Here is a 23,275-nt window from a genome sequence, read left to right as displayed (position 1 = left end):
GACGGATTTAAGTTACACCGCTCAAAATTTCTAGGTAAGTGCTTTGTGGATCGGGCACTTAGGTAGGGATTTTGCGGCGGTGTAACTTAAACGCGAAAAATTAAGTTACGCCGGGTTTTTGTGGATCAGGCCCCAAGTGCTTTGTGAATACTGGTCTTGCCTCTCTATGTTACGTTGGCGTAGCGCATATGAGATGCGCTACGCCCGCTCAAAGTTACGGCGCTGTACCTGAATCTGGCCCATAGTCTTCAGCATAGCCTGTTAAAACCAAAGCATTGCATTGCAAAATAACGTGTAGTATGAAGACGTTGACAAGTCGATATAACCCACACTATCCTGTGCATTCTGGTGTGGATGAGCCCTGAGAGTGAACAATACGAGACATAGAAAGAAAAGACGGTAAACAAGGTCTGCGGCCCGCTGGGACAGAACTATATAGATATTAGTGCAGATCTATCTGGAGAGTAATTAGAGACCCAGACACATCTGTTCTTCCCAAATCCCAAGGTACTGACAGCCACCATGGCGACACAATGTCTCAGGTGCACTGGGGGAACCTATGGAAAACATACACTCTGAGTAAGTTTAGTTATCATAAAGGATATTCACGGTTGTTAACCCCTTGCCGACCGCCAAACAAACATACACATCAGCAGAATGGCTTGGCTGGGCAAAGCAACGTACCTGTTCGTTGCTTTGAAAATCCCGCCGGGCTGGCGCACGCGTGTCTGCCGCAAGCTCCGTGACCTCGCCCGTGGGACCCGTGGACTCGATGTCCGCATGTGTCCCGCGATCGTGTCACGGAGCAGTAGAACGAAGAGATGCCTATGTAAACAAGGCATTTCCCTGTTCTGCCTAGTGACAGGACACCGATCTTCTGCTCCCTGTCATCGGGAGCAGTGATCACTGTCATGTCACTTGTAGCCCATCCCCCCACAGTTAGAATCACTCCCTAGGACACACTTTTACCCCTTCCCTGCCCCCTAGTGGTTAACCCCTTCCCTGCCAGTGTCATTTACACAGTAATCAGTGCATTTTTATAGCAATGTATAAATGACAATGGTCCCAAAATAGTGTCAAAAGTGTCTGATGTGTCGGCCATAATGTCGCAGCCACGATAAAAATTAGCTGATCGCCGCCATTACTAATAAAAACATTTTTATAAAAATGTATAAAAAAACTATCCCCTATTTTGTAGACGCTATAACTTTTGGCCAAACCAATCAATATACACTTATTGCGATTTTTTTGTATCCAAAAATATGTAGAAGAATACGTATCAGCGTAAAATGAAAAAAAAAAAAATTTTGGGGGGGGTATTTATTATAGCAAAAAGTAAAAAATATAGCTTTTTTTTTCAAAAATCAACGCTTTTTTTTTGTTTATAGTGCAAAAAATAAAAACCGCCAAAAGAGGTGATGAAATACCGCCAAAAGAAAGCTCTATTTGTGGGGAAAAAAGGACGTCAATTTTGTTTGAGTACCACGTCGCACGACCGCGCAATTGTCAGTTAAAGCGAATCGCAAAAAGTGCTCTGGTCAGGAAGGGGGTAAATTCTTCCGGGGCTGAAGTGGTTAAAGTGCACCTCATTAATTCTTCAAGTGATGAGGAGTGCTGGATCACTGAACGTATAAATAAAAGTCTATGGCCCAGATTCACGTAGGGCGGCGTAACTTTGTGTGGGCGTAGCGTATCTTGTTTACGCTATGCCGCCGCAACTTAGAGAGGCAAGTGCAGTATTCACAAAGCACTTGCGTCCTAAGTTACGGCGGCGTAGCGTAAATGGGCCGGCGTAAGCGCGCGTAATTCAAAGTAGGCTGGTAGGGGGCGTGTCGTATGCTAATGATTCGTGACCCCATGTAATTGACGCTCCTAACGAACGGCGCATGCGCTGTCCGTGAAAGTATCCCAGTGCGCATGCTCCAAATTAGGCCGCAAATAGTCAATGCTTTAGACGTGAACGTAACTTACGCACAGCCCTATTCGCGTACGACTTACACAAACAACGTAAACAACGCAAAATTCAACGCTGTCCTGACGTCCATACTTAACATTGGCTACGCCTCATATAGCAGGGGTAACTTTACGCCGGAAAAAGCCTTACGTAAACAACGTAAATCAATGCGCCGGGTGCACGTACGTTTCTGAATCGGCGTATCTAGCTCATTTGCATATTCGACGCGGAAATATACGGAAGCGCCCCTAACGGCCAGCGTAAATATGCACCCCAACATACGACAGCGTAGGAGACTTACGCCGCTCGTATCTAGGAAAAATTCATGCGTAACTGATTCTAAGAATCAGGCGCATAGATACGACGGCGCACATTCAGACTTACGACGGCGTACATGGAGTTACGCCGTCATAAGTCGTTTGTGAATCTGGGCCTATGAATTTTTATATTGGAGTCAACTAGCAGCTCTGTTTGTCCTAGGACTCCTAGAGAAGGTCCAAATAGGAATAAAGAATATAAGAGAAACTACTTTAAATAAGGTTGCCTAAGAAATCCTACGCGTTTCAGCTTGTTGTAAAAATCCTCCATCTTTAGGATTTAATGAGCTCAGGGGAACGGGACCTGGACTGGATAATATTATTGGGCCCCTTTCACACAAAGGGTCTGATCAGGTCCGCCTGTCAGTTTTTCAGGCGGACCTGATCGGACCCTCCATTCAACCCTATGGACCGGCGGGAGGTACCGTATTTATTGGGGTATAGCGCGCTCCCGCGTATAGTGCGCACCCCTAAAGTTGCAGCGGATTCCTGTGGAAAAAAGTTTTTTTGTACTTACAGTTTTGGTGTCTTGTGCGGCGTCCATCGGCAGCCTCGTCGGGTCCGGCGTCCGTCTGCGGCTTCGGGTGTCCTCTTCGTCGGGTCCGGCGTCCTTCTGCGGCATCCTCCCCGCTCGTTTCCCGCGCCGAGTTTGAATACTGCGCCGACATATACAGAGCGCAGTACACTCATGTATTGTCGGGCAGGCTCGGCAACTCTTGCGCTGACGCCCTGTACGTCTAGGACGTGAGCGCTGAAGGAGCCGAGACTGCCAGACTATACCCGAGTGTACTGCGCTCGGTATATGTCAGAGCAGTATTCAAACTCGGCGCGGGAAAGCGGGTATCGGCGTATACCGCGCACCCACGATTTTGCCCTGATTTTCAGGGCAAAAAAGTGCGCGGTATACGCCGATAAATACGGCAACTGTCTACCTCTAATCCAATCTGGTCCACTTTAAAAAAAAAAAAAAACGGAAGGAGATTCATTCTCCGTTGTCTAGGCGGTTTGGATTGGAGGGTAGTCAGTTGTAACTAGACAGCGGAGTCCGTTTACACCCGGATACTCATGTGGCAGCTTAGTCTGTGTCCGCTCTGTATAAACTGAGCAGGCATTGACCTTTCATCTGCTCAGATCAGCAGACAAATCCCCTGCTGATCTATTTGGAGTCTGCCCTTTGTGAGAGGGGCCTTAGGAACATCAGTGCCTGACCTCACAAATGCTCTTCTGGAAGAATGGTCAAACACGCCCATAGACACACTCCTAAACCTTGTGGACAGCCTTCCCAGAAGAGTTGAACTGTAAAAGCTAGAAAAGGTGGGCCTTAAGTGGTTAATATCATGTTTTTTTTGTCAATTCAGTAGCATTGTATTATTTTGTACAGGGTGGGCAACTCAATATTGAACCCTACGGACTAAGACTGGGATGCCATTAAAGTTCATGTGTGTGTAAAGACAGGCGTCCCAATACTTTTGGTAATACAGTTTATAGGTTATACACTAATTGTGTATATATGTCACAATTGGTGTATAACCTATAAACTGTATTACCAAAAGTATTGGGACGCCTGTCTTTACACACACACATGAACTTTGGCATCCCAGTCTTAGTCCGTAGGGTTCAATATTGAGTTGCCCACCCTGTACAAAATAATACAATGCTACTGAATTGAAAAAAAACATGATATTAACCACTTAAGGACCGCCTCCTGCACATATACGTCGGCACAGCTGGGCACAAGAACGTACCTGTACATCCTCTTTAAGTGCCCAGCCGTGGGTCGCGGGCGCGCGCCTGGTCCGAAGCTCCGCGGCCGCGGGACCCGATCGCCGCTGGAGTCCCGCGATCGGTCCCCGGAGCTGAAGAACGAGGAGAGCTGTGTGTAAACACACCTTCCCCGTTCTTCACTGTGGCGCTGTTATTGATCGTGTGTTTCCTGATATAGGGAAAGGCGATCAATGACGTCACACGTCTAGCCCCACCTCCCTACAGTTAGAAACACATATGAGGTCACTCTTAACCCCTTCAGCGCCCCCTAGTGGTTAACTCCCAAACTGCAATTGTCATTTTCACAGTAAACAATGCATTTTTATAGCATTTTTTGCTGTGAAAATGACAATGGTCCCAAAAATGTGTCAAAATTGTCCGATGTGTCCGCCATAATGTCGCAGTCACGAAAAAAATCGCTGGTCGCCGCCATTAGTAGTAAAACATTTTTTTTTATAAAAATGCAATAAAACTATCCCCTATTTTGTAAACGCTCTAAATTTGGCGCAAACCAATCGATAAACGCTTATTGCGATTTTTTTTACCAAAATAGGTAGAAGAATACGTATCGGCCTAAACTGAGGAAAAAATAATTTTTTTTATATATTTTTGGGGGATATTTATTATAGCAAAAAGTAAAAAATATTGCATTTTTTTCAAAATTGTCGCTCTATTTTTGTTTATAGCGCAAAAAAAATAAAAACCACAGAGGTGATCAAATACCACCAAAAGAAAGCTCCTATTTGTGGGGAAAAAAGGACGCCAATTTTGTTTGGGAGCCACGTCACACGACCGCGCAATTTTCAGTTAAAACGACACAGTGCCAAATCACAAAAACTGTCCGGGTCCTTTACCTGCATTTTGGTCCGGGGCTTAAGTGGTTAACATAGAAAAGAGGAAGAAGTAATATACTGGTGTACACAAAACAGTATGTGTCTAAAATGATTTTCCTGGGTGATAAAACAATGGATGGGGTATATGAAAATAAGATATCTTAATAGCTATAAGCCATAAAAACATTTCTATCCCGGTATTGTGGGAGTCTTTGTGGATCCAGTTGGTTTTGTTGCGGCGGGTGTTGTCATTCTATGGAGATAATTGAATACACATCTGTATATGATTATCACTCCTCAGCAGATGGCACTACCCTGCTGCTCTCTTTGTTTTCCAGTTTAGTTCCACTTAGCATGTCAGTCACAGTGGCCACAGTTCATCCTAATCAGTGGCGTCACTAGGGTTGGTGTCACCCGGTGCGGTAAAACATGGTGTCACCCCCCTCTGTCTAGGCTGCCCAGCACCAAGCAGGCAGCGCACAGGCACGGGGCGCACCCCAAACCAGCCCCTGCAAATGATAGTATAGGGCAGTATAGTGGCTGGTTAGGGTATTATAGAGTGGTATAGTGGCAGGTTGGTGTAGTGGGGTGGTATAGGACAGGTTAAGGTGGTATAGGGCATGTTGGGGTGATATAGGGTAGTTTTGGGTGGTATAGGGCAAGTTAGGGTTGCATAGGGCAGGTTGGGGTGGTATAGGGCAAGTTAGGGTGGCATTGGGCAAATTAGGATGGCATGGGAAAGGTTGGGGTGGTACAGGGCAAGTTAGGGTGGCATTGGGCAGGTTGGGGTGGTATAGGGCAAGTTATGGTGGCATAGGGCAGATTGGGGTGGTACAGGGCAAGTTGGGGTGGCATGGGAAAGTTTGGGGTGGTACAGGGCAGGCTGGGGTTGTACAGGGCAGGCTGTGGTGGCACAGGGCAGGCTGGGTGGTACAGGGCAGGCTGGGGTGGTACAGGGCAGGCTGGGGTGATATAGGGCTGTTTGGGGTGGTACAAGGCAGGCTGGGGTGGCACAGAGCAGGCTGGGGTGGTACAGGGCAGGCTGGGGTGAGAGAGGTCAGGCTGAGAGAGAGAGATGGGGCTGAGAGAGAGAGAGAGAGAGAGAGAGAGAGAGAGGGGGTGGGGATGAGAGAGAGAGGTGAGACAGAGAGAGGTGAGGCTGAGAGAGAGGTGAGGCTGAGAGAGAGAGGTGAGGGAGAAAGAGAGAGGTGAGGCAGAGTGAGAGATGAGGCAGAGAGAGAAAGAGAGAGGTGAGGCTGAGAGAGAGAGAGTAGTGGATAGAGAGAGGGCTGAGAGAGAGAGAGGGTAGTGGACAGAGAGGGGGCTGAGTGAGAGGGGCTCAGAGAAAGAGGATAGTGGACAGAGAGGGGGGCTGAGTGAGAGGGGCTCAGAGAGAGGACAGTGGACAGAGAGGGGGGCTGAGTGAGAGAGGTTGGGCTGAGAGAGAGGGGGGCTGAGAGAAAGGGGGCTGAGAGAGAGAGGTGGGGCTGAGAGAGAGGGTAGTGGTCAGAAGGTGGATCTGAGAGAGAGGGGGGCTGAGAAAGATGTGGGGCTGAGAGAGAGGGTGGTGGACAGAGAGGGGGCTGAGAGAGAGAGGTGGGGCTGAGAGAGAGGGTAGTGGACAGAGAGTGGGGCTGAGAGAGAGAGGGGGGGCTCAGAGAGAGGGTAGTGGACAGGGAGGTGGATCTGAGAGAGAGGGGGGCTGAGAGAGAGGGTGGTGGACAGAGAGGGGGCTGAGAGAGAGAGGTGGGGCTAAGAGAGAGGGTAGTGAACAGAGAGTGGGGCTAAGAGAGAGAGAGGGGGGGCTCAGAGAGAGGGTAGTGGACATGGAGGTGGATCTGAGAGAGAGGGGGGCTGAGAGAGATGTGGGGCTGAGAGAGAGGGTGGTGGACAGAGAGGGGGGCTGAGATAGATGTGGGGCTGGGAGAAAGGGTAGTGGTCAGAAAGTGGATCTGAGAGAGATGTGGGGCTGAGAGAGAGAGGTGGGGGCTAAGAGAAAGGACGGCTGAGAGAGAGAGAGGACGGCTGAGAGAGAGAGAGAGAGGACGGCTGAGAGAGAGAGAGAGAGGACGGCTGAGAGAGAGAGAGAGAGAGAGAGAGAGAGAGGACGGCTGAGAGAGAGAGAGAGAGAGGACGGCTGAGAGAGAGAGAGAGGACGGCTGAGAGAGAGAGAGAGAGAGAGAGAGAGAGAGAGAGGACGGCTGAGAGAGAGAGAGAGAGAGAGAGAGAGAGGACGGCTGAGAGAGAGAGAGAGAGAGAGAGGACGGCTGAGAGAGAGAGAGAGAGAGAGAGGACGGCTGAGAGAGAGAGAGAGAGAGGACGGCTGAGAGAGAGAGAGAGAGAGGACGGCTGAGAGAGAGAGAGGACGGCTGAGAGAGAGAGGACGGCTGAGAGAGAGAGAGAGAGGACGGCTGAGAGAGAGAGAGAGAGAGGACGGTATCTGAGGATAGGTCTGTGTCCATGTATGATGCCAAGTACCTTCTTGATCTGGGAGGTGCTCTGCTGCTTCTTACAGCAGCTCCCTGGCATCACATTAGTGTCACTGGTCTGACTCTGGCTGCACCAGGGGTTGGTGCAGTAGCTACAATAATAGCCCCCAGCATAGATGGTCAGTGGCATTAGGCTATTTTAAATCCTGCAGCATGAAGGGGCTTATTAACCCTGGACACTAATTCAGCACAAGGGGGTTAAATAACACTGCCATTGATCATTAATGCAGTGGTGGCCAGTGTTAATTTACCCTTTTGTGCTTTATTAGTGGTTAGTGTTATTTAACCACTTTGTATTAGAGCATGAATGGGTTAATTAACACTGGCCACTAATGCAGCACAAAGGGGTTTATTAACTGCTACTGGTTACTAATGCATTTGAGATCAATGGTAGTGTTCATTAAGACCTCATACTGAATTAGAGGCCAGTGTCAGTACATTAACCCCTTCATGCTACACATTACTAGCTAATGGCAGTGTTAGTTAATTGAAACCCACTGACAAAACCCACCACAGTTCTCAAGACAGTAACCAGTCCAGTCACTGCAACATTACACATACATTCTGCTCTGTATGTCACTGCTCACTTACCTGATAACAGCAACATGCAGCTCCCTCGCGGTGCCTCTCTCTTCCTGTCCCAGCCTCTGAATGACATCATGACAGAGGCGGGGACTAGAAATGCTCTGTCCAGTGGAGTTCACTCCTGATAGAGAAGTAATAGATGTCTACTAGTGCCGAGTGTAGGAGGCACACAGGGAGCGTTCCTGCACTCAGCACCCTGCTGCAGCTCTGCAAGTGCTCTTCAGGGTCTGACTTCAGCAGTGATTTGTGTACCGATGTACATGATGTTAAACTGCCATCGGGCAGACATAAGCCGGCACACTCTCATCTCTTCACGCCCCTCCTGTCCTGCTCTTGGTGTTACCCTCTGGTGGGTGCGTCCCGTTTTTTTTTTTCCTTTAATGTTTTTTTTTTTTTTTAGCTGACATGCCTAGCAGTGCTGGGCATGTCAGCTAAAAAAAAAAAAAAAAAAAAAAAAATTTTTTTTTTTTTTTTTTTTTTAAAACGGGATGGTGTCACCCCTCTAGCGGGTGTCACCCGGTGCGGGCCGCACCCCCCGCACCCCCCTAGCAACGCCTCTGATCCTAATACCTCTTATTATATAAAATACTTAAAGGAGAACTTATCCTCTTTCTTATTTAACCAGTTCAACTCTCATACCTTTTTATATTTCCTTTTTATATTTCCTTTTTGCTGTAAATTAAAAGTATACCTTTTATTCTATAATTTTTCTGGTGCAAAGCATACCAAAGTTAGTTGTAAATGAAAAAAAAAAATGCTTTTTTTTTATTCTTTTTTTCAGTTTTTCTTTTTGTAAGACAATAAAAAAAAAAAGACAAAACTAATTAAAAGGAATTTTGTTATATGAATGGTAAAAAAAATATAATATATTTTTTCAGCCAACAAACACAAACGTAGTAACGTAATTGACGTACTACGTGGTTTTTCTGCTCTTTGCCACCACCCTGTGGGCAACTTCTGCTATTGTTGTCTGATCTTTAGCATTGGTTCTGAGCATGTGTGTTTGTACTTTGGACTTTAGTCCGATGGACTTGTGCACACACGATCGGATTAGCCGATGTAGGACATTTGTTGCCAGAAAGTTTGTCTGTTCTCACAGTGAACATTTGACTGATGAAAAAGCGGAAAAAATAGTTTGATGGAGCGTACACACGGTCGGATTGTTTGCTAAAACAGGTCCGTCGGACATTTGTTGTCAAAAAGTCAGATCGTGTGTATGGGCCTTAAGAATGTGAAACATCTAGAAAGTATCCTGGCAGTCATAAACCATTTGACATTTGCCAAGGCTTGAAGTCACATGAGGGAATTCAGCAGCAAAGCACAGGCATAAGAAGCATATCATCTTCTGTCTGTTAATGATGAAGGCCTCTTGAGTCCCTTAGGGAAAGAGAGCCTTGACTGATGGGGGCATGGCCAGGTACTGGACAAGGTGATGGTCACGTAAGGATTGGTTAGTTTGGGGAATGGATTGGGCCTGAGCTCAGGTAAAAGGGATCGCCCCAGGGAATTCTGGGTCTTTTTGGAAACGTGCTGGGAATGTTTTCAGAATTTTTCCAATTCAAAAGTTCAAAATTGTTCTGATGTCTCTATTCTCGTTGAACTACTGCTATACCCATACCCTCTCATCTAACAAAACCCCAGTACAGCTGGCAATCAAAAAACAGTTGTCTGTGTAGTATACAAGTTTTTATTTTACTTACGTTTCACATACAGAGATCCAATCACCTCTGCGTTGCCATAGCTGTTCCATACTTCACAGATATACGTTCCAGAGTCTAACGATCGGGTGTTTTCAATCAGCAAACCTACAACTGTGTTCCGGAACCTGCTGCCCATTTCAAGCTGGACATTGTCCTTTAGCCATCGGGTGTGGGGTATCGGGTATCCAGAGGCTTTACATGGCAGCTCCACTCTCTGACCTGCCATTACTGTCAGGTGTTCAAACTTATCAATAATCGTTGGAGCTGAATTGACTGGATCTGAAAATGAAATGACAAGGTACAAAATGTTACTATGAACGTCTAGCTTGAAGGCTACAGAATGATGTCTTAAAAATAAGGGGCCAAATGTGAAATGTATTAGGGTTTTAGTAGCCTGATACCAGTGTGATCTGTTGGAGCTTTTATACAAGCGAGTTCACCATGTTACCAATTTTGTCAAGACCACATACAGTATGAAACCAGCAGACACAAAAAAATTAAGATGTCAGTCTACATATCTAAAACAGAAGGCCATCTTGCTAAATTCCCAACTGGTCAACCTCTGCCTTCCAAAATCACCCACTGGCTTTATATTACTCTCAGAGGTATTGGGTGTAGACATGTGCTCATTTCGGAATTTAGTTTTTGTCGAAAAATACATTTATTTAGTTACTCCCGAAATTCGTTTCGATTTATTTTGTTTCGTTACATAATGCATTTCTCCGAAAATCCGAATTAAGGTCGAATCTGACATTGAAAGCTTAGGTTGTCTGTCGAATGTTCTAAGAAGATTAGACGGAGCAGCTAAACTGTACCACGTCGCAATCGTACATGTCCGGTCAAGTGTTCCGTTTACAAACTATAGTAGAATTCTAATGTTGTATGACACTAGTAATAATTATGTTTATCAATTATTATTACTAGTCAACCAACGATCAAATTCTTCTATAGCCTATGGGCCAAGCATTTGACCGGAAATGTACGATTGCGGCGTCGTACAGTTTAGCTGCTTGTCGAATCTTCTTAGAACTTTCGACAGACACCATAAGCCTTCAACTGACAGATTCGACGTTTGTATGGTTTTCGCTGCTTCGTTGAATCTTCGTCATTCATGTCGAATGGTCTACTCCAACACTGTCTCTATAATGTCGAATCTTTTCTCTCTATGTTGAATAATCTTGGACTAAAAGAGTTTAGGTTAGGCACATTCGACCGCAGGATCAATAGAAACAGATTGCCATTGTCAGCGTCATGATGAATCTCCTATCTATATCGAACTGTTGTAGCAACGAAAACGAAAAAGCTTTTTTTTATGTTAAAACGATAACGAAAATACCTGAAATTCGGACGAAAATGCATTTGGACGAATGCCCATGTCTAATGGGGTGTCATCTATCTTATGCAGGCTATACATGGGTCGGACTCTGAATGAATATTTATTTGAAAATCTGAAATTTTGTGCGTTTTGTAATCCGATGGTGCCATCTATTTAGAAATATGACCAAACAAGCCTTAGATTTCCCCTCATTTGAAATCGTATTTTCTTTCCAGGTCACAGCTCATACATTATTGATTTATGTGTATAAAAGACACCTGTCCACAGAATCTCTTTATTTCATTCAAACCTCAACATCATGAGCAAGACCAAAGAGCTGTCAAAGAACATCAAAGACAAGATTGTAGACCTGCACAAGGCTGGAATGGGCTACAAGACCATCAGCAAGTATTTTCTTTCCAGGTCACAGCTCATACAAACTTTTTTTTTGATTATATTTCTCACGATTTTCCAATTATTGATTTATGTGTATAAAAGACACCTATCCACAGAATCTCTTTATTTCATTCAAACCTCAACATCATGAGCAAGACCAAAGAGCTGTCAAAGAACATCAAAGACAAGATTGTAAACCTGCACAAGGTTGGAATGGGCTTGCAAGACCATCAGCAAGAACCTTGGTGAGAAGGAGACAACTGTTGGAAAGATTATTCGCAAATGGAAGAAATACAAAATAACCATCAATCGCACTCGGTCTGGAGCTCCATGCAAGATTTCGCCACATGGGGTAAGGATGATAATGAGAAAAGTGAGGGATCATCCCAGAACTACACAGGAGAAGCTTGTGAATGATCTCAAGGCAGTTGGGACTACAGTCACCAAACAAACCATTGGTAACACAATACACCGACATGGATCGAAATCCTGCAACGCCTCAAGTAAGCACCATGTACAGGCCCATCTGAAGTTTGCCGATGAACATCTAAATGATTCAGAGAAGGATTGGGAGAAGAGACCAAAATTTGAGCTCTTTGACATGTCCGCTGGGAGATTTTGGTCTGATGGCTGTACACACCATCAAACCGAAATCCCTGCGGACAGACAGCGTGGTGACGTGGCGTTGACGCCGCCACGTCACCAAACCAGGAAGTAAAATACTTCCACGCATGCTTTAAATTCATTCGACGCATGCGGGAGATTTCTGTCCGCTGGTTAGGTATACTAACTAGCGGACATGTCGGACGGACGGGTTTCCAGCAGACAAGTTTTAAAGCATGCTTTAAAACTTTTGTCTGCTGGAAACCTGTCTGCTAGGCTGTACACACGGTCGGATCTGTCTGCGGACCAGTTTCAGCAGACATGTTCGGTCGTGTGTACAAGGCCTTAATGCCGTGTTTGCTGACTATGACCTTAAGAACACCATCTCTACAGTAAAGCACAGAGGTGGAAACATTATGCTTATGTATTGTAAAATCTTGGATGAGAACCTTCTTCTCTCAGCCAGAACACTGAAGATGGGTTGTGGATGGGTCTTCCAGCATGACAATGACCCAATACATACCGCTAAGGCAACAAAGGAGTGCCATAAGAAGAAGCAAAATAAGGTCATGGAGTCTCCAGATCTTAATCCTATAGAAAATTTATGGAGGGACCTGAAACTTCAAGTTGCCAAACGACAGCCAAGAAGATTTAGAGAAGATCTGTAAAGAAGAGTGGACCAAATCCCTCTTGAGATGTGTGCAAACCTGGTAGCCAACTACAAGAAATGTCTTACCTCTGTGTTTGTCAATAAGGGTTTCTCCACCAAGTACCAAGTCATGTTTTGCTTGGGGATCAAATACTTATTTTACTAACTGAACTGCAACTCAATTTATAACTTTGTATCATGTGTTTTTTTTTCCTGGATTTTTGGTTGATATTCTGTATCTATCATTTAAAATACACCTATGATAAAATTATATACCCTTCATTTCTTTGTAAGTCGGCAAACTTACAATATCTGCAGGAGATCAAATAATTATTTTCCCCACTGTATGTATAACATATCCATACCCACTTTAGCAGCTGCCCCGCAAACATTTTAAAAGCCTTGTGATGTTATAGGGCAGCCCTCAAAATTTCCACTCGCCTACTAGCATTTGGCGAGTGGATTTAAGCTGGGGGCGAGTAAGTCCCGATGAGATTGGCGGCCGAAGAGGAAAGGTGCATGCTCAGGAAAAGTAGTCTGGTGAGCCGCGCACAGGCAGAGCAGTGCACAGGTGCTCTCCTTACAATTCTCATTAAGCCATGGGACCTAACAGTATGACCTCTCTGAGCCTGCCCCCCTCCCCCTGGCCCCGACCAATGTAGCTGGAGAGCAGAAAGTAATGAGTGAGGTGGAGGATTGCAAAAATTACCACTCCGGTGCATCGCGCACTGAAAGTTGCCCTGACATGAGAGCGGCAGCCTTCTAGTTTGTGCAGTTTTCTTCTCCTTGTGCTCTATGTAAGTGTCCAACAGTTTAGCCTGAGCACTGTGAACAGACTGGTCTCAATGTGTACTGTGCGCTGTCAGTGTGCGCTGTGCTATGGTGTCAATGGCTGTGCAGTTGTGTGGATCTCAGTGCTGGATTGTACTCCCTCCCGCTGTGCTGAAGCTCCTCTCCTCTCTGCCAGCCTGAATAAAAGGGGGAAGTGGGGACATGCAAGCGTGGAGCCGCACACACAGGCTCCTGATGATGAGATGAATGGGAGAGAGAGAGAGGATGGATGGGAGTTGCAGAGGAGACAGCAAGAGAATGGGGAAGAGACCCAGTTCTAGTGCCCTGTCCCTCTGGTCTGCCCCCAGTGCCCTGTCCCTCTGGTCTGCCCCCAGTGCCCTGTCCCATTTTGTTAAAGTTGTTGTTGGTAATATTTAATTTTGTAACTTGATTCTGCATAAAACATTGTCATTCCATGAGATAATCTACGAGGGCGTGTTTACCGGTGCAATTAGGCGCAGGGCAGTGTATGAATTAGGTGGGGCAACTGGTGGCGAGTAACTCTTGAGTCCTGGCTAGTAGCTCAGGACTTGAAATTTTGAGCCCTTTTATAGGGAATAATAAAAGATGACTAGGCCAGTTGACAAATTAATGTTGGGACCTGGGGGAGTGGGAGCTTTGGGGGTTATTTGAAGTTATGTCTTTACAAACCGTTTAAGTCAGAAAAAAATGGCACAGTTTTTAGTAACCATGTAATTTTTTCGAGTGTCTTATGGTAAATACAGCGCTAGCAAAGAATGGAATAAAATGTCCGCACTACATAAAGAGAATCTATGAATAGAATACAGTACATTTACTGTCTGGTCCAACATCATTATCAGCTACCTTGTCATCATAATTGGAAAAAAATAAAATGAGCCCATCAAGTTGAACCTATCCCTCAAAGTTACAGACAGCGTCCAATGAGCCTCCATATTTTGTATGTTCTATGAGTCATGCCGTGCTCATCCCTGGAATGCGGGGACGATATTCATTGTAGTATAGATGGATGCTGAGCTCAAAGACAGGTTATCTAAGGTGATTGTGGCTCCAGAGATTCTGGTTAACCACCTGCATGATTACCTCCAAAGCCTCCCCAGATCTGTCACGGAGGAAATGAATCCCCATCTGCGATAAATAATATTAATAATTCAAATGTGGTTATCTTCTCAGCGGCCTCCTATGCATATGAAGAACGATAAAACCCCAAGTGTCATTAAACCCATGAAATCCTAATTGAAGGATAACACCACCTTTCTAGATAAATAAATGAAAAGTGTTTATGTTGGCACACCCGACCCTGAATGCAATCTTTCGGATTTAGAACATCTATTCTAATGCCTCGTACACACGGTCGGACTTTTGACCGTGCAAAAATCCGCCGTGAGTCCGTCGGAAAAAAAGAGAACAGGTTCTCTATCTTATGTCCGTCGGACTTCCGAGAAAAAAAGTCAGATGGAGGCTACACACGGCCGGACTTTCCGAGAAAAAAAGCCTGTCGGAAGTTTTTTCTCGGAAATCCGACCGTGTGTACGAGGCATAAGACGCGGTTTCTTGTATGCTCAGATTTTTCCATGTAGCCTTCTGCTTTGACTATGTAACTCCCGCCAAATTTTCTTGTACACTTTTACTGCAATTTAAATCGTGCAGAACAAACCAGATTTCATGCTGTGCACTTTAGGCCCCGTACACACGACCGAACATGTCTGCTGAAACTGGTCCGCGGACCAGTTTCAGCAGACATGTTCGGTCGTGTGTAGGGCCGATCGGGCAGGATTCCAGCGGACATTTGCCCGCCAGACCGTTTTTGAGCAGGCAAATGTTTCTAAACTTGCTTAGAAACATGCCCGCTGGAATCCTGTCCGTCGGACATATTCGGTCGTCTGTACAGACCTCCCGTACATGTCCGAGCGGCCACCATCCCTCGCATGCGTCGAATGACTTTGACGCATGCGTGGAAGCATTGACCTTTCAGCGTTGCGCACGTCGCCGCGTCGACGGCGCGAACACGTCACCGCGCTGTCTGTCTGCGCGGATTGACTCTGATTTCTGTATGATGGTGTGTACAGCCATCATACAGAAATCTCCGGGCGGGCATGTCCGCTGAAAACGGTACGGCGGACCGTTTTCAGCGGACATGTTTGCCCGTCTGTACGAGGCCTTAGAATTACTGTTGTCGCTGGATGACCTATAATTACAGGTGCTAATATATAGCGGTGGCAATCAATGCAGCTCTTCACATATTGCACAGTCAAAACCATAGGTGGTGCACCTCAAAAGCTCAAACACACCTGTGTGTATGTATATGCAGTGTATGTAAATGTGTATATATAATATATATTATATATATATATATATATATATATATATATATATATATATATATATATATATATAAATATATATAGCAGTAGATGATGTCAGTAGGGCAGAGGTTGGTGTTAGTAGAGCAGTGGACGGTGTCAGTAGTACATTTTCATTATTATTATTTTTTTATTATAATTTGTATTTTATTATTTTTTGCAAATTTTATTTACATTTTGTTTTTACACTTTTTTTTTTTAGGAGCCTATTGGGGGGGCTTTGGTGAAATATCAGGGATCTGAACAGATCCTTGATGTCTCACTTTTGAGACAGAGAAAGGGACTGAAGACACAGCATGATTAGGGTGTGCCCATGTTCCAGATCATATAAAAGTAAAAAAAAAAAATGCATTTTACTCGAGATTATAACAAGTTTTTTTTTTTTGTTGTTGTTGTTTTTTTAACCTAATGGTATCTTTTTTTTTGGTGGTATGTTATGAAATTGTTTACATGATCCATTCATTACATTATATTTTGTTTTCCATCACATAGTATCCTGCATGTCAAACTCCTGCTCTGGTATTGAGGGTGACCATCCCTTACATGGCTTATACCCTAGAATCTGGGCCTGTCTATCCATGAGGGACTTTTCTCCAATTCGGTATTAACAAATAACCATTTTGATGTTCTTTCAGGTAATCTGAAGAGATTATTTTAAACAATGTAAAGGAGTGGAACCTAGATTTTCCTTGTTTATATTTGCAGACAAATGGAAAATATGTATCCTTCCTGAAGAAGCAGATATTGACCTGTGAAACGTGTTGAATGTGGAAATTTCATCCATTACCCTTGGATTGCCCGGGACAGTCCCGCATTTTGCAGGTCTGTCCTGGGCACATTCATTCTAAGACAATACAGTGTCGCGGAATAAAAAAAAGTCCGCCACATCACTGCTTTATTCACTGACAGTACAGTGCCTGGAGGAGCACAATCCCCGCCCCCTGCTTGTGATTGGAGAAATCATAAATCCCGCCTCTTGTGTCCAATCACTGTGCTGTGATTCGTTACAGCACAAGCTGATTTTTGGGATGGGAGGGTGTCCCTGAATGGTAGTTTGGAAATGTGGCCACCCTAGTTATAATTGATGTTGGAATTCTCTGTATACTGCATGGATGACATCAGTATATGAATTAATCATAATGTTGAGAATATGTGAATACATTTTTTTTCAAAATAGGGTTTTAATGGGCCAAAATATATTTTTTTTACTTTTATATAATCTAGAGTAGTACCATTAAAGTCCTATTAGTTTGGTTTTGAAGAGAATTTCTTTATATTGTACTTCCAAATTTGCTTTCTATTTAATATTTGATTTTAGAATGAATGGAAGGCATTAAATAGAAATTGACAGCTCACACATTACTGGTATTACTTATTAAAGTGGTTGTAAACCCTCACGGTTTTTCACCTTAATGCATTCCATGCATTAAGGTGAAAACCTTTTGTGCTGCAGGGGCCCCCAAGACCCCCCCCTTTTTGTTACACAAACCCGATCGTTCCAGCATCAAGGATGAGCACAGCGGTTCCAGCTACTGTCTCACGTCCTCATTGGATAGATTGATAGCAGCAGGAGCCATTGCCTCCCCCTACTGTCAATCAAATCCAGTGACATGGGAGCCGGGGCGGGGCCGAGTCCTCCTGTCTTTGTCGATGGATGCAGTGCCCCCAGGGAATGCGGGTCTCCATGGGGGCACTCGAAGTGGAGGAGCCAGGAGCGCTGTCAGGGAACCCCAGAAAAGGAGGATCAGGGCAACTCTGTGCAATATCCTTACACAGAGGAGGCAAGTATGACATGTCTTTTATTAAAAGAAAAACAAAAAACGATCCTTTACAATCACTTTATGTCTGCACAAACGATGAGGCATTCACCAAGCAAATATTTTTTTTTATAAATAGATCCCATAAAGTTGGCCATAGCAACAATTAGAAATGTCTTAGCTGGTGTGACTATAGAAGACTTTTAGCTAGATTCAGGATGGCGAGCGCATAGTTGCGGCGGCGTAGCGTATGGCATTTACACTACGCCGCCGTAATTTAGCGAGGCAAGTACATGATTCACAAAGTACTTGCCTGCTAAGTTACGGCAGCGTAGCGTAAATCGGGCGGGCGTAAGGGCGGCTAATTCAAATTCGGCTGAGGGGGCGTGTTTTAGGTTAATGGGGCTTGACCTGACGTGATTGACGTATTTTACGAAGGGCGCATGCGCCGTCCGCCTACATATCCCAGTGTGCATTGCGGCAAAGTACGCCTCACGGTCCTATTGATTTCGACGTGGACGTAAATGACGTAAAACCCTATTCACGGACGACTTACGCAAACGACGTAAAATTTTCAAATTTCGACGCGGGAACGGCGTCCATACTTAACATTACTATTCCAGCTATTTGATGGAATAACTTTAGGCCTGATAATGCGTTATGTAAATGGCGTATCTGTACTGCGTCGGCCGGGCATACGTTCGTGAATAGGCGTATCTAGTGATTTACATATTCTACGCTGACAGCAATGGAAGCGCCACCTAGCGGTCAGCCTAAATATTGCACCCTAAGATAGGACGGCGCAAGCTGTTTGAGAATACACTTAAACTTAGGACGGCGCAGATTCGGAGTTAGGTCGGCGTATCTACTGATACGCCGGCCTAACTCTATGTGAATCTAGCTATATGCGTAGAACATTCGTTGGGGTCATTTGGGGCTAGGCTGCCATAGACAAGAGTGAAGAATTCCTGTACCTGATACAGTCAGTCTGGCGCTGTTACTCTGCCGCGTTTCTCCCGTATATTTGTGCCGCGTTGTACATCGATAATTATTTAATCCGTCCTCATTCTGTACATCTGTAATATACAAGGCTCCCGATGATGTAATGAGAAATCTAGATCCTGCAAAAGAAACAGAACAGAAGGATTACTTACAGGAGAATTTCTCACCTCCCTTAAGGCATACATTTCACATCTCACATCAAACCTGTCAGGTTTAGAAACAGTTTCAAACTTATATGGTGGGTGGCATTTTTATACTTTTTTTATTATTATGTTAAAACCCAACTCCAGCAAAAATGAATTTGTATTTGGGTACATAAAAAAAAGGGTTAGAACTTCTGCCAATGAGAGTGTGACGGGCAGGCCACTAGCATTTATGGAGGGAGAGGGCAGCAGCAAAGACATCCAATTTTCTTCAAATACAGATTTTCTTTAAAGCGGAACTCCAGACATGCAACCTCTTCACCCCCAAAGTAGACCCCTGAAATATATATATTTTTAAACCCCTATACGCAACGTTTTTTCCCTGCTGCCTTCTTCTTGGCAGTCTGATGATGTCACCAGCACTTTGTCTTCTTCAGGTGACGGGGGGGGGCATTCTTCAGGACCTAGCAGCACTTGAATAATGACGCGTGAGCACCCCTCAGTCCTGAAGTACTATCTGCCAATCCCAGTGGTGGATTCTCCCTCCCCTCTTGTTCTGGTGATAGCTCACAATGTTTGGATCTCTCTTCACTTTATGTCTCGGTGACAACAAACTTGCTGTAGAGGGGACACATATTGCAATAAAAATGTAACACAGGGTCTAACCCAGGATTTCACAATGAAGGAACCCTTGAAGAACTTTCTAGTCTCAGGGAACCCCTGCTATTTACTGTAAGATGCAGATTTGCAGCACACAGAGCATTAGTTTGATGGTCAGCGGGGAAGCATGCCCCTTACATTCGTGGTCAGTGGGAAGAATCCCCTAATTACAAATAGCTAAAAAGATCCATTGGTTTCAGTGGGTATTATGCCAGGGATACCAACTGCAGGGATGGTCAGATCTGCGTAGCTACACCAGTCTATATATGATTTAAGCAAGTTTATTAACAGTGACACAAAGCACATTCAAACACCAGCAAATGTGAATATACAAGTAAACCATAACCATATGACAAAATACCCAACAAGCAACCTAGTACCAGAGAGTCTAACTAGAAAACTATATTATATATATATATATATATATATATATATATATATATATACACACACACACACACACATACACACAGTATATACAAAATTAGAAACACAAATATACAGGGTAATATCAGAGATACAAGGAAGGGGGGATCAAGGACTGGGATCAGGGGAACAAGGGGAGCAGATATGAGGCAGCAGGGTACAAGGTGCAGGTACTGAGCAGGATCAGGCTGGAATCAGGTTCAGGATTGAACAGCAAGCAATATATAGCTAGCAGGGAAAAACACTGCAACACAATGTAGAGGAGGAACTAAATACCCTCCCAGCAGCTAGCATCAAGTGGAGCCCAATTACTGGGATGTGTTGGCTTCTGGGAGATACCCGCTGGTAGACACCAAAGTACAACCTTTCACTCTGGAAACCTCAGTGCCACCAGCAGGTGATCCAGGTCCTGGTTTCATGTACACACTGCCTACTTTGATCACCAGCTGCGGGAAAATGCTAAATCGCGGCACTCTTTTGCCGCAGTTTTGCGGCAGTTTATTTTCCTTTGGCTGGCGGTCAAAATGTTCCTATCCTGAATGCAGTTCTTTTCCGTTCAGGAGAGGGAGGTTGAAGTTCCCCTAACTGCAGCAGCTCCTAAACTCTGCTAAAAAGCCCATGTGTACATTGATACATAGGCTTTTGTGGAGTATAGTTTAGGAGCTTTGGCAAAAAAAAACACCAAAAGCTCCTAAACTCAAGTTTAAGGGCTGCTAGTGTAAACAAAGCTTTACTTATCTAAGGAGGTATAAATTGCTCATTGACCAAGAAACCTATGGAGAAAAGTTGGGCATACACTGAGCGAATTTTCTCTGGACCAGCCAAACTTCGCTCAGTGGGTGGCCCTGCACTGTTCGAAAAAACAAGATCATTCAATCAACTTTTGTCAAAGAAGTCTGCTTCGGTCGAACAGCAGCTGTATCCAATCAATTGCAATTGCTGTTTGGTTATCCAGACAGCCGTCGGTGGCCCAGCAGAGGGACATGTCCATCTGTGCTGTTTAGCCTGAGGGCTGAATGAAAGAGATCTGACAGATCATGGCTAACACTACTATTTTATCATTGATGTACCAATCTGAGTAAAACACTCTTTTCTCCCTGTACATTTAATAAAAAAAACATTCCTGATTTGTAGATGCAAAATCATATGTTTCTTCTGCCTCTTTACCACGTTGGCTGCATATTTATGTCATTTGTAAGAAAACGGGGCCTGGCGTCTTGTCACTGATATATTGAGTTATTGTTTCTGGGGGCCTGTGCAGATATTATAACCTTTCCAGGTAGATTTACAGACCAACAACACATATATTTTATTAACAACCTATCTGAGAGGAACGACTGAAATAATGATCATTTTAATGACATATACTTGAAGTTTGTGAAACATAAATCACGTTTCATTTTTGCACCTCTAGGAAGTACAATCTGCATACACACAATGTGGACATTTTGGGAATGCAAATCATATACTACATGTCACTTTAGTTGAAAAATATTGAGGCTTTTTATGACTCACCATTGAGGCAGCCATCTTGTCGAAGCAGAGTATAAGGCAGTGATGGCAAACCTTGGCACAACAGATGTTTTGGAATTACATTTCCCATGATGCTAAACTACACTGCAGAGTGCATGAGCATCATGGGAAATGTAGTTCCAAAACATCTGGGGTTCCAAGGTTCGCCATCACTGGTATAAGGTATACAGAAAAGGCAGCCTTTACGTAGAGACTGTATATTAGGCCTTCACACCAGGGGCTCTTGAAGACATGCACATTAATACTCCACCGTTATACACTTATGGGGCCAGATTCACAAAAGGGATACGACGGCGTTTCTCCTGATACGCTGTCGTATCCCTGTTTCTATCTATGTGACTGATTCATAGAATCAGTTACGCATAGATATCCCTAAGATCCGACAGGTGTAATAGTGTTACACTGTCGGATCTTAGGATGCAGTACCGCGGCCGCCGCTGGGGGGAGTTTGCGTCGTAAACCAGCGTCGGGTATGCAAATTAGTTACCGAGATCCACAAAGCTTTTTCCCGTTGTTACGTCGCCGCGAGTGTTAGTTTGCCGTCGCAAAGATAGGGCACCTTTTACAAAGTGGAAAATTACTCCACCATGTAAAAGTATACCCGTCTTTCCCGCGTCGCTTTTGAATTTTTTTTTCAATTTTTATTTTTCGCGGCGCAAGTCTTTTTTTCACAAAACGTCGGCGCGTCGTAATTTCGCGCAAAGCACGTCAGGAAATTTGCGTCGGGAGCATGCGCTGTACGTCCGGCGTGGGAGCGCGCCTAATTTAAATGGTACCCGCCCCATTTGAATTGGCCCGCCTTGCGCCGGACGGATTTACGATACACCGCCGCAAATTTCCAGGTAAGTGCTTTGTGGATCGGGCACTTAGACAGAAAATTTGCGGCGGTGTAACGTAAATCGGTTACGTTACGCTGCGCCCGGGCTACGTGAATCTGGCCCATGGTAACTAGAGAGAACAGTTTTTGGGGTGGTGAACAAGCGAGCACTTAGCAGCTACAATTAGCCGAACTGTAATGGACATCAAACTAAATTATACAGAATTGTGGTTTTAGCCAAAACTTTTTTTTTTCAGGTCTCAAAGTAGGGAGGAGTAAAGCCCCGATCTGGCTTGTATTTTACCGCATGTGTTTAACTGGGGAGATTTCTCTTCACTTCCTGTCCTGGAGATGCAAGGAAGTGAATAATGTCTCACAAAGTAAGGGGAATTCCCATCTTGGACATGTGCATGGAGAGATTAAAAAAAAAACTCAGAGGTTTACATAGCAGATGGGGCTTTTTGTTCTCTACTCATAAGTTCTGTCCACCACTTTAACATATCTCCTGAGGACCCAAGGCTGGGTGCCCCAGAGGTATCATATGCAATTAGACATGTGCGTTCCCGTTCGTAACGAATGGATTTTCGTACGAATTTGTTCGTTTTCGTACATTCGTATCAATTAGAACATCCGAAAAGCTGAAAGACCCAAAATACGAAAATTACGGAATTACGAATAAGCAAAATAACGAACAAGCGAAAATACGAAAGTATGATTGGACAATCCTTTGTCTGTTCGTATTTTCATTTGTGTGTTTTGTAAATCCGTTTATTTGTCTGTTCGTAAATTTGTGTACTTGTATCGTTCTTTCGAATGGGCACTGGGCAGTGTAGTTAGTGAGTGATGTATCTTACGTAATATCTTAGCCAATCAGCTTATCTCTTTTGTGCCGAGTCACATTGTACAGTGTAAAGCCTCGTACACACGATGGGACTTCAAACAAACTTTTCCATGGATTTTTGTCTGAAGGGAGTTGGCCGGACTTTTGAAACCGAAAAAGTTTGTCCGATAGAGCGTACACACGGTCAGATTTTTTGGAAAACGCTCATTTTGATGTTTGTTGGCAAAAAGTCCGACCGTGTGTACGGGGCATAAGAGAAAGTATATCTTAATATGGATTAGCCGCGTGTTGCTATGTATTTACGAAAGTACAAAATTA

The 23,275-nt window shown here is 44.5% G+C and overlaps 1 protein-coding gene across 3 annotated transcripts in view; it reads right to left on the bottom strand.

Annotated features, from left to right (window-relative positions):
• DSCAM (DS cell adhesion molecule) overlaps window positions 1-23,275 on the bottom strand; it is a 712,133-nt gene that overhangs the window by 414,415 nt on the left and 274,443 nt on the right. For all 3 annotated transcript variants that reach the window (XM_040338983.1, XM_040338982.1, XM_040338984.1), the window contains exons 4-5: window positions 18,510-18,656; window positions 9,643-9,921 (exon numbers count right to left, since the gene is read on the bottom strand). In XM_040338983.1, the coding sequence (XP_040194917.1) occupies window positions 9,643-9,921; window positions 18,510-18,656 (426 nt within the window). The remainder of the gene's footprint in view (window positions 1-9,642; window positions 9,922-18,509; window positions 18,657-23,275) is intronic.

The sequence above is a fragment of the Rana temporaria genome, chromosome 2 (genome assembly GCF_905171775.1).
Source record: "Rana temporaria chromosome 2, aRanTem1.1, whole genome shotgun sequence".
NCBI classification, from domain to species: Eukaryota; Metazoa; Chordata; class Amphibia; order Anura; family Ranidae; genus Rana; species Rana temporaria.
This window is presented reverse-complemented; position numbering and strand designations above follow the sequence as displayed.